Raw genomic sequence first — 12,729 nt, 5'->3', positions numbered from 1 at the left:
GTCACCCATTGTACTTATCATATAATTTGTTTCTCCTAGCTACACACTGTAGTGTGTTTTTCCCTCTCTATCTTTCTTTTTTGCTTACCTGCCTGGCTTGCATGTTTTTCTACACCTGAACATCAATATATTGTAAGCCTACCTTTAAGCCATTGTCAGATTGCAGGAACTGCTAACATGGGAAAAATTCCATACTACCCTAGAACCATGCATGATCAATCATTGGCAATATTTTGTGACTTCTGCAACAGCTTTAGTGCAAATAAATTATGTGCTCAATTAATAACTTTTGAAAACTTAGATATATTTTCAGATGTCATGAATGAAAAGATTTTTCCACTAACAGGTTTTCAGCCAAGGAATTCTCAAATGAATATTCATCTCAAATTTTATTCAATTTTTGCACATTCTGAAAATGGGCTCTACAATAGGGTGGGGCGAAAAACACCTTTTTTTCTCGGATCGCCTATCTGCTAACTACATGTACAAGCTGATCATCAAGTCATGTGACCATAATTAACCTACTAACCATAAGGTTTTATACCACTCCACATCATGTATTTGCAATTGAAAGTTATTTTTCCTATCATTTTAAAAAAATTTTAGAACTCCTATAAACCCATTTAAAATGGCATGTATAAAGAAAGGAAGTACATGTATAGAGGATTTCAATGCATACACTGTGTCTCCTTGGCAAGATGAAAGTGATTGCATCTGCCACATGGGTATTGCTAATGCACCAGATTTAATATGGTATTATTCATGTTCTTATACTGTTGGCAACATTCAGCCCTTAAGTGAAGATTTTTTTCTTGCGGTGCAAAATTGCATCAGCATAAATAAGTCCTTTTTTTCACCCAATTTTTCAAGCAGTTAAAAAAACACTGAAAGTGCAACCATATGGGCACCATTACTTCCAATTATTTTTAAATTTCTCATATCTGTGTAATATTATGTGTCTCATATACATGTACTTGGTGCATTTCAAAATAGGTAAAAATACTGTATCACAATTTTGCACCTTTTTTGTAAAGTGGTGTGCAATAGGGATATTTTGAGGTGCAAAATGCGATGTGTTAAGGATTAATTTGAGGGCTGGTAACAGTCCAAGGTCATCCTGCTCTGAAGATGATGCTCTCTAGAGTATTGAATAGTCAGCAATGTGATACTTATCTTATCCATGGAAAGATCAAATCATCCTCATATCAGACAATTAATGTTCATGGTTGCTCTTTACGCATCCAGGATTATCACAGGGTAGTACCCTACAAGATTTCCGACACATACTCACTGCTTTTCAACCAGACAAAGTAACATTAGTTTCAGTAATCATAATAGTGATTTAATATGTACATTACCATAAGGTACTGGCACACAATTTATTTTGCTGTCACTGCGATACACTTTGCATCAATGATTATCATGTCCTTTTTTAGCACTGTGTTAAAAAAAGAACATATTAATCTCTACTAAGTACTCTTACATCAGCTTACATGATCTCTCAACTATACCAACCTTTACAGTGTATATTATGTACATAATACTATCGATATCCTTACATTTTTAAAAGAAAAAGGCTTGAACAAGATTGTTTTGTTTGACAATCGCGATGTTTGTTTGACAATATCTAACTCTGAATCTGATATTGTGCTGTGTCACATGCGATAACTAACCCTTATTGTACTTACAGAAATCAAATGTGATAACATTGCCTTATTTTGATAGATTGATACTAAAAAGTCTACCGAGCAGAAATTTAGAGACAAAAATCTGTAAAATAAGAGGCATAACTGTGAGCGCCGCATTAACTTTATCTGCTATTGAGCCGGATCCAGAACTATATCATGAATTTTTGCATGAAATGTGTTGAATTAAGTATTAGGCCAAGTAAAAAATAAAACATGTTTCACGTCTGGGTTTTTGAAAAAAAGGAGGAGGATGGGGCTTTTTATTTTCTATTTTTTATCGCAAAATAGGTGTAACTACCCATACTTGGAGCTGTTTTAGCGTATATAATAATGCCTGGAAAAAGGAGGAGGCCCTTTTTTATTTGTTGTTCTAATGATCACAAAACCTTCCTAAAATGTTTCTTGTATCTTAACAAGGCTATAGAAAGCATCCCAACTTCCTAGACATATTTTTTGAAAAGTTATAACTGAATTTCAAAAATAAAAAAATATTTGAGGAAACCTCAAAAAAGGAAGCGGGAGGGGACGTGAAACATGTTTATTTTTTTATTTGGCCTTAATATCAGATGCTGATTAGTATATCATGGACAAACATTGCAAATATGTTTTAAGAATGGACTTTGACCAAAATTGAAGGTGCCATTATTGTGAAACCTCCCAATTCATCCTTAAACTTCTCGGATGTTTCCAACTTGACTGATATAATAAGTACAGACTAACCTAACATTATTACTTATCATGTACCTTATGACATTTGAAACCTTTTAGGATGTACTTCCACATTACCAAATACACAAAGTATTCCCTTTCAGGGTCTTTGTTACATCACTTCAGTCAAAACAGTTGGATTTCAACGAATAATACAAGATGGCTCTACCTGCTATAGCTGCCCTATAAACATCTGACAATTTCTGCATTCTATATTCAGTGTACTTCGGTTATATATATAAATGCGCTCTTATAAATGCGCACGTGACCACCTCCATGCTGCCATAACAGCTTATAGACAGTAAGTCTCAAAGTGACCTTCTACATAGCAAGTGGTCTTTCTATACATTTGAATGCAAAGGCGGAACAACATGAGACTGATGTGCAGCAAAATTGTCTATTTTGTTCAACTTTGTGATTATATTGTAAACGTATCCGTCGTTGAATATATTTTTCTGTCATCAAATACTTTCAAAATGTTGTTTTTGATAACATATTACAAATTCAGAATTGCAAAATGTGTAATAATTTTGCAATTCAATTAATACTTAAATTTGATGATATTTATCTATCCCTTTCTGTATGCATGAGAATTAGTCACGCTTGTTGGTCTTGGTATGTCGTGCCCATGGGTCACAAGCGCATTTATAGATCTAACCGAAGTACACTGATATTGTAACACATCTAAAAATATGACTGCTGGCAGCTATTGTAGATGGAGACTTGTTGCACTTGGCACTCAATTTGTATCATTTTGCACACTATTTGCAGTGCACTTGCAGGCATTTTCTCATCTATCCTCAGTATTAATGTACTTTTGCTGATAGACATGCGAGTATCAGAATACTTGTAGCAACATACGTCTACAATATTATGTGATCACAATTCTCTCAAAAATGTCTTTAAGCGCTTTTATTTCTCAAGGTAAAATGTCTGAAATTAGATCAAAATGAAGAAAATATGTGGTTTTATATGAATTCAAAAATATCTCAATATGAACATTTAAATATGAAAATATTGATGTTTTTAATATGAATTTTAAAAAATGCCTCAAAATGTAGATATTGTGGATGCTACATACATGAATTAAAAATTCTTAAAATATGTTAAATAATGAATTAAAAAAATATTTTGACAATTATTTCTTATATAGTCATATATGCCTTCCTCAAGTCATAAATTCAGATATTGTTTTTTATTGTATATCTCTAAACACAATAATGATAAATATGAAATTATACATTCTCAGAAAGGAAATGATGTATAGCATAACAGATTCCTGTAAAAATAAGCAGTTTTTGAGAATCACAAAGTTTGATTTTGTTTAATGCCTAGGGGAAGGCATATGGATTATAGTTGTTGGTAGTGTGTGAGTGGGGATGTTTGTATAATGCATTTGTTTATAATGTGTATTCAAATACTCTTGCATTTATAATTTGTGACATTATTTATATTTTTTTTTTTTTTCAATCTTATCACATGAGGATCTTCCTCCTAAGTCTATTAAAAATAAATTAGGATCTGCAATGTTTGGATAATAACAAATCATCAGACATTTTTTCATATAAATCATTCAAAATGACTATAATTTTGGCACAAACATGAAGATGGCAAGAATAATATTTCAGTCACGAACATCTATATATACATCTATATATATTCTGTTTCAATTCACATCAAGCTAGTTTATGTGGCAACTGTACATTTGCATTATCTTGAAGGCACTGATTCATGGAAAAATTGATGCATTTATTTATACAAATTGCATTCATTATCCTTTTTGGCATTGATTATACGTAACAATTTTAGTATATTAGTTTCAGCATAATTTTTCAGATAATTCAACTTGTAAGGAAGAATAGTTTGTAACTTTTGTCCTCTGTACTTGACTAAAGTAAATTTCCTAATTGTTCAGAGTTCGGGTACAAGATGGTGATCACCAAGCATGCAGAAGCGGTGAAGTCTCCGTCCCTTCTCATCGCTCAATGACCAATGTCATGATTGCTGATCAACCACTCAGCATGATTATTTATCACTACTGCATTCACACAAGTTTGTATACCCTTGAAGGCCTCGATGCAAGGCAGATGATAAATGTTGAGTTGCCCTCTATGATCAACCCAAAATTTAAACCTAAGGCAAATAAAAGCTCTTGTACATGTAGGGTACAAAATGATACCCATTCAAATGTCTGAAATGTTCAAAAAACTTTTTTTGTTTTTAAAGTTTCAATGTTTTGCACATGATTACAGTATTCACAGCAAAATACCTATTTTCCTCACAATTACTTGACATTTGTACATGTACATCATTAATAAAAAATTACTATTAAAATTTTTTTTCACAAAACTAATCTTCCATATGTTCATTTGAGGAAAACACAATAATTTTCCTTGCCTTGGTTAACTGTGCTATTTCAATTGAAATCCATACATTCCCTATGTAAGACATTATTTTAATATCCCATGCAGGGGTGCAAATTCAAATAGGGTCACATATTTAGGTAACCCCATTTGAAATTCATACTCCCGGTATGGAAGAATAAGGTCATGTCTTCCATAAGGGGCGTATGGATTTTAACTAGAATAACCCAATTTCATTACAGTGTGAACATCATTTGGAATAATTCACAGAATATAATTCAAGCATATCCACTGCAAAAGTCAGATTTCATTTGATCAAACTAAGTGCAGTTTCCCACAAGTTCTATGTCACTTTCCGGCATCACTAAGGCGATATTATTTGCGACTCTACTCAGCATCGCATCTTGTTTGTCAGGTGTCATATGTTCTTTACAAGGTTCCCAACAGTTTCTAAGATGATTACTGACAACTTTGTCAAAGTCCTTTGGACTAAGAGCATGCAGATATGTACTGTTTGTTTCAACCTGTACTGTGTGTATTATCGCTGCATCTTTGAAAGGTGCAAACTCATTATCACAATAACTGTGAAATATAATCACAGAGCAAGGCGGCAAATCATCTAGGTTGTGAATGACGGCACTTTTAGACAAATTTGTGAATCCAGTCGTCATCTGATCATGAATTTTACTCTTTGTTTCACCTGAATCTTCATCATGGTGTACGGTTCCATTAATAATGATTGGATTTTGAGATGCCTGTAAAATATCATCAAACATAAATGCTAGACTGGTTGCTAAGCAACCAAAAGTAGTAGCTGAACCCGTAGATCCGGCAAGAAGTATGATGACTGGATTCACAAGATCTGGTGGATTCTTGATGTGACTTTGACAAGCGCCACCAATCACATCCCACAAACGGTAATTCTGCGATGGGAACTGCTGTTGCAATTTTGCCATGTGCTTTTTAAATCTTGGTAACCTAAAACGGAAATGTTGAGGTTCAACATGATCCTTCTGCTTTTCATCCAAGTCCCATGTTAGCCAAGATGCCATGGTAACAAGGTACAATAGAAGTAGCAATACTGTAACAAGACAAAGTACATATCCATAATATTGTCTAGTTTGCCTTTCTTTTGGTGCATCTTGATAATCATCTCCGGTTGTGCTTGTGATAATTTCATCTGCCTCAGTCTGAGACTTATTTTCTCCATCACTTTCAGAATGAGAACTCAGATCCTCACTTTCATGTCCACTGTCACTTTTGGATTCAGATTCCTCTATTTCTAGAGTTTCTGTGGATACTGCTATGTGGCTTTCTACTGCATCTCCAGAAGATTTGGTAGCATGGGATTCATAATTCTTACTCTGAGCTGACTTTCTTGTATTTTTCTTGACTGATTTTTTTGAAGCTTTGCCTAAGTTCTTGGAAGGTTTGCGTGTCTTGGAAGATTTTGTTATATTCCCAGAAGTCTTGACATTGTGATCTTCAAAATCCTCATCACTGCTGTAAATTAATCTACCACTTCCTTGCAACTTAACATTTTCATCTGTCTGTTTGTGTGAACTCTGATGACTCTGGTCTTCCACCTTTCCGGAATCCTCATCTTCATGGTTTCTCTGTGGATGGTAAGTCTTATTTACTCTTACTACATCTCTACCACCATCTTCATCATCATCACTGCTGAAGAAGGTACTGCTGTCTTGAAGCTTCTTTGGCAGCTGCTTCGGCACCTGTTTCTGTTTTTTCTTTCTTCTCTTCATATCCATACTTTTAACAGAACTACTATAGGGGTGGCTTACTAGTGTTTCTGATCTTTCTGTGCTTTCTGGGTCAAAGTTCAGGCTGTTCAAGCTGTTTTCTCCGGATGTTTGTTGGATTAAGCTGATCTGTCTCTCCGAGGCCAACCGTGCAATGGATCTATGTATTGGTTAAAAAGTACAACAAAAAGTATCATCTTGTCTTGAGTTATATAACAACTAGCCTAATTATGATTATTTGTCAGTCTCTCTCTATTTGTGCAGATTGTTAAAGATACTATTAGTGATTCACTAAATCAAAAACAATTTTGGTAAAGAGTATAGGTGTGCCAATTCTGCTTGTGACAAGACTGAGAATAAAGGTAAAAGGTCACATTTTAGTCAATGTTTCAGGAGTTTATCCACATTTGTATATAGCTATGACACACAACTGAATGAACTTCATATTTACCAACACAGCCATTTTTTCCTTTTTGACAATATTTTTCATATGAAAAAACACCCAATGACAATTTTAATTAATTTATTTTATATGCTTTGCTTTAGAGCCATTCCTAAACAAATTAAATATTTTATTCCCAAATGGGGATCACTGGTATTGCTTTAATTAGCTTATAAAAATGTTCCCATCAATTTGTAAGTTAAAAGTGGAAGTGTACATTGTACATTCACAAAGAACTTTTGTATTCCAGAGCAAGATAACAATATGTAATCTATGTGAGGCAAATGGTGGGATAAACGCAAGAAAGTTGTATCTGAATTGTATATGTTGTATAATTTTTATATGCAGTGCTCAGATATGACTTTCTTTCACAAACTACTTTATTTGGCAGACACATGTTGTACAAAAGGAAAATAATTTAGATACTAAATAATATGCCCATTTTACCCCACATTTCATAACCCACTGATAACATAAATTCCACAAGAAACGATTTTTTAACAGAATATGGTGGAACAACCTGAAGAAAATTTTGAGATTTAATATTTATCCTGAAATATTCCCCTTTCTTCCAGACTGAAAGTCAATATTTCACTCTTGGCAGGCTCTGTGGATATTTTTGTACACTTTGAGATTGTATTTCTTGAGATTGTTTATGATAGCGCAGCAAAACATTTGAAATCACTACTTCTGTCAACTTTAAGAAACACAATTTATGATGTAATAAGAGTGAATTGATCATGACAGCATTTCAGAGCAACTTGTGTGCCAGCATTGACAAGTGTAAATATTTGGTAGACATGGCCTCCAACCACACTAGATTATAGTGATGCATACAACCTATTGCTTTATGTGACATGATCTAATCCCAAAAGGCCAAAAATAGCAAGTGTGAAATTGAGATGCAACCAAAATATTGAGCAAGAAAACAAAAAATACATAAGAAAACTAGCATTATATTACTCTTGAAACAGATTCGTCAGGATCGTTCATAGTTCATGATAAATTGAGAGAGGTTCTATTTTCAGATTCAATATTGATACTCACTCAGAAATATTTCAATTACTGTCAGGAATCTTGTTCACTCCAATACTGGTGTTTCTAGATGTTTTTTAGAATCGGCAATAAGCAACACCAGTACTAGAGTGAACAAGATTCCTGACAGGAATTGAAATATTTCTGATTGAGTATCAATAATGGATCTGAAAACAGAACCGTTCTCAATTTATCATAGCATTATATTGCTTCATAACATCAAGACCATGCTACGGATGCAAGGATTTCATCAATAGTACTAAGTCTTCATTACTAGCAAGTTGATGATGATAACTCAATTTTTAAATTTGTCTCCTTTGTCCTGTTTGGATAACTGTGTCACATGTATAAATGATAAAGATGAAAGATCTGAGTGAAGAGCCCCTTGAACCTGCACAAACAGGTCTAGGTGTTAGATTTCTACAGTGTATCTCTGAGGACCTCTAGGAAGACACAAATTTCTTGCAGCTGTGATCTGATGAGGGTTTTCAAATTGGCTAGTACTGGTTTAGTGCTGGATATGACAAACTATACCTGGCAATCACCAATTGCACTCCAGACACTATGACATCTTTGATTTAGATCACACATTAAGGCAGCTATCTGCTGTAGATAGCATGTGTTAACGCATGCCATCTTCGGCTAATATTATGCAATAACATGATTAAGGTTGCTATCTTCAGTAGATAGCATGCATTAATGCTTACCATCTTTGACTAATATTACGCATTAACCCTAACAGAACAAGGACTCACTAAAGCTCACTATTAAAAACGCTCTGCGTGCATGCATTCCACGGGACTTGATGACGCAATCAGACCAAGTCATATATACCCAGGGAATCGTTGGCGGGCCAACGTCACTCACTAAAGCTCACTATTAAAAACGCTCTGTGTGCATGCATTCCACGGGACTTGATGACGCAATCAGACCAAGTCATATATACCCAGGGAATCGTTGGCCTGGCCAACGTCACCTGTGGAGCTAAATGCTGGGGATCTTCTGCGTGGCATGCGAGGGGTCCCAGGTTCGAATCCCGGGGGTGCCAAGTGACTTTCTTCTTCATCTTCTCTCCTTTTTCGTTCCTTCTTTCCCTTCCGATAGCACAAAAACCACTGGTAGGGTTAGGGTTAAGGTTGCTATCTTCAGTAGATGGCATGTATTAATGCATGGCATGTATTAATGCATACCATCTTCAGCTGATATTAACCATTAAGGTTGCGTTCTTCAGTAGATATCATGTATTAATGTATACCATCTTCAGCTGATATTATGCATTAAGGTTGCTATCTTCAGTAGATAGCATGTGTTAATGCATGCCATCTTCAGCTGATATTATGCATTAAGGTTGCTATCTTCAGTAGATAGCATGTGTTAATGCAGGCCATTTTCAGCTGATATTTATGCATTAAAGTTGCTATCTTCAGTAGATAGCATGTGTTAATGCATGCCATCTTTGGCTGATATTATGCATTAAGGTTTCTATCTTCAGTAGATAGCATGTGTTAATGCATGCCATCTTCAGCTGATAATATGCATTAAGGCTGCTATCTTCAGTGGATAGCATGTTATAATGCATGCCATCTTCAGCTGATATTATGCATTAAGGTTGCTATCTTCAGTAGATAGCATGTGTTAATGCATGCCATCTTTGGCTGATATTATGCATTAAGGTTTCTATCTTAAGTAGATAGCATGTGTTAAAGCATGCCATCTTCAGCTGATATTATGCATTAAGGTTGCTATCTTCAGTAGATAGCATGTGTTAATGCATGCCATCTTTGGCTGATATTATGCATTAAGGTTGCTATCTTCAGTAGATAGCATGTGTTAATGCATGCCATCTTCAGCTGATATTATGCATTAAGGTTGCTATCTTCAGTAGATAGCATGTTATAATGCATGTCATCTTCAGCTGATAATACGCATTAAACATGATTATAGTTCCTATCTTCAGTAGATAGTATGTGTTAATGCATGCCAGCTATGGCTGATATTATGCATTAAGGTTGCTATCTTCAGTAGATAGCATGTGTTAATGCATGCCAGCTTTGGCTGATATTACGCATTAAGGTGGCTATCTTCAGTAGATAGCATGTATTAATGCAAGTCATCTTCGGCTGATAATACGCATTAAACATGATTATGGTTCCTATCTTCAGTAGATAGCGTGTATTAACATGATTAATGCTTACCATCTTTGGCTGATATTATGCATTAAGGTTGCTATCTTCAGTAGATAGCATGTATTAATGCATACCATCTTCAGTTAATGCATGCCATTAACAGTTTTATCATACATTAAAGCTGCTATTTTCAATTTTCAATTCAAGACCTAAGCCAGTTTTAAATTTGGCAAGTTTATGGAAATTGTGTTGAACTGGAAATTGTTTTGTGAGGTTTTAATTTGAAATTTTGGAGAGTGAAAGATGAAGTGCAAGAATAGAAAATCAAAATCAAAATAAACTTGTGGCTCAAAAATACAATGTTTCAGATTTGAGAACCCACTGAACTAAAGACTCAACAAAAAATATAGCCTACGTATAAATCACACAAAAACATCCAACTACACAATAAATTTTAGTACTGATGGGTGGAAATTATTTAGATGTACTACTAAAGAGATAAGTTTGCTGCACTTGCAATTAAATCTGATCAATCCTCCCAGGTACTGAGCTTACATGAATTATATGCAGCGATGAGAGTTCTGTAATTGCCAATTTGTAGGGAGATACAATTTTGGTGATTACTGATGGGTGAGAGATCAGAAATCTGGATGGAAATTACAAGAATACTTAAGGGATATATGAGTGGTTGCTAGATCACAGATCTGGATGATAATTACTATAGTCATGTTCACAGCGTTGGAGGTATGCCTAGGCCCATACATGTAGTCAGGATTTAACAGGGGTGCAACAGGCTCAAAAGTGGACCTTTTGTGAATTGTTCTTTCAAAAAAGGGAAGATTTCAGTGTAAAAAAAAAAAAAAAAGTGGACCTATTGCAAATTTTTGTTTAAAAAAAAAGGGCTGATTTTCAGCAAAAAGTGGACCTTTTTTATTCAGATTGACATTCAGATTGGGGGGTGTCACACCCACCGCCCCAGGCTACGGCTTTGGGTACAGCTGGCGGAAGAGTTAGTGTATCATTAGTAGGAGTAGCGGTGGCATAAAGGGTGGAATAGTGACCATGTAAACAATGTTTGCCTAAGTTATATGCCACTTGTATTTCTGGTTACTTACTCCTCACAATTGTCAGGAGTAGCACACTGTAGCAAGCTTACATCACCCCATTGGGTTTGTTAACCATCTAAAAGCACATACATGTATTTCTCTCAGCTTGAATACTAAGACCAATGCAAATGGCACTAGCATTTCTGGTATTTGCTGCCGAATTTATAATACTCCAACCAGGTGCTTGGAGTAGGTTGGTCGGCATAGTGGATATGCAAGCAAAGTAAGTGAAATTATGTGTGGAATTTGTATTGCTGTTTAATAGCGTATGTTTAAGCCAAGAGCAAATGCTGTGTGAACACAACTTATGATGCATGAAGCATTAGTGGGTGTGATATAAATAATGTACAAAGCAATTGGTAATATAAGTCCTATACAACCAAATAATGATGAAAATCATGAATATTAATGAATAATAATGAACAAGAGTGTGAAAGAATGTTGAAGTAAATTGCGAGTGTAATTCTATGCTAATGTAATTAATGCAACATGCATCCAATTGTGTTGTTCCAAATATTTTCATTTACTGCCTAATTTCAGAGCTTATGTTTTGCATTTTAACTTATCGTACAGATGATTGACATATAGCATATTAAATTTGCCTTCAATTTTGAATTTTGTTTTTAAAAATTTAAAAACAGTCTAAAACTGTTATATTGACATTTTTTTCTAATTTCAGCAAATTGACATAGCTCTTGAGGGTATGTTTGCTTGTCTTATGTTTTATTTATGCACAGTTTGCCTCCATTCATATCACCATGACAGACACTAATATTATATCAAATGTTTCCTCCATCAATTTTCTTTTCATCAAAAAAAAAAAAAAAAAAGAGGCTAATTGATGCTTAAAAATCTGTAAAAATTGATATATGTGACCATCCACCACAACTGAGCCCGGATGTCACCAGTGCCACTATTGAGATATGCTCCATTGAACTTAACAATAAACAATAGGAAACAAAGGATTTATTGACTGTTTTATTGATTTTTCACTACTTAAATGTCAAGCACTATAGACATGATATACATCATTTTAAAGCTAATTTCAAGCAGAATATTTTGGTTGAATATCTCAAAAATGATGATTGGTGACTTCAGGGCTCAGTTGTGCTGGATGGTCACATATTGTTTTACACATATTTTGAACAGGCTGATTTTTTTTCAAAACAGTCAAAATCAATCCACGGTGACCAAAAACAGCTGTTTTTAATTTCAAACACGTAAAACATACCTAAAATGTAAAATCTGGGTCAAATGGGCCCATAGAACAAGGGTTTTTTCCCTGCTGTCTTACTACTATCTTTTTACAATCCCAAATTTCAATGAAACATACAATGACAGATTTGTTCAACTATACTGAATAAAATAAACCACTATACACCAAATTCAATAAACTTTACAGCCTCTCAAGTTGATGTATACACAATATTTATGCTCTATCTAGAGCGAAAGTAAAGGATGCTACTGGGGACATTCCCTGTTCAGCTGACAGGTCCTTTGGAAT

At 34.6% G+C, this 12,729-nt stretch overlaps 1 protein-coding gene across 1 annotated transcript; it reads right to left on the bottom strand.

Moving 5' to 3' along the window:
• Positions 1 to 4,876: 4,876 nt before the first annotated feature.
• Positions 4,877 to 6,672, bottom strand: LOC140138476 (uncharacterized). Its single transcript, XM_072160360.1, has one exon. It carries the CDS (start codon positions 6,523 to 6,525, stop codon positions 5,080 to 5,082), a length of 1,446 nt encoding a protein of 481 aa, XP_072016461.1. The 5' UTR covers positions 6,526 to 6,672; the 3' UTR covers positions 4,877 to 5,079.
• Between the last annotated feature and the right edge of the window lie 6,057 nt (positions 6,673 to 12,729).

This window comes from Amphiura filiformis, chromosome 17 (assembly GCF_039555335.1).
Source record: "Amphiura filiformis chromosome 17, Afil_fr2py, whole genome shotgun sequence".
Classification (NCBI taxonomy): Eukaryota; Metazoa; Echinodermata; class Ophiuroidea; order Amphilepidida; family Amphiuridae; genus Amphiura; species Amphiura filiformis.
Note: the sequence above shows the minus strand (reverse complement) of the source record. Positions and strands in the feature narration are given on the sequence as shown.

What these genes read in the sequence shown, in the direction of transcription:
- LOC140138476 (XM_072160360.1), bottom strand. Translation starts at nt 6,525, where the DNA reads ATGGATATGAAGAGAAGAAAGAAAAAACAGAAACAGGTGCCGAAGCAG.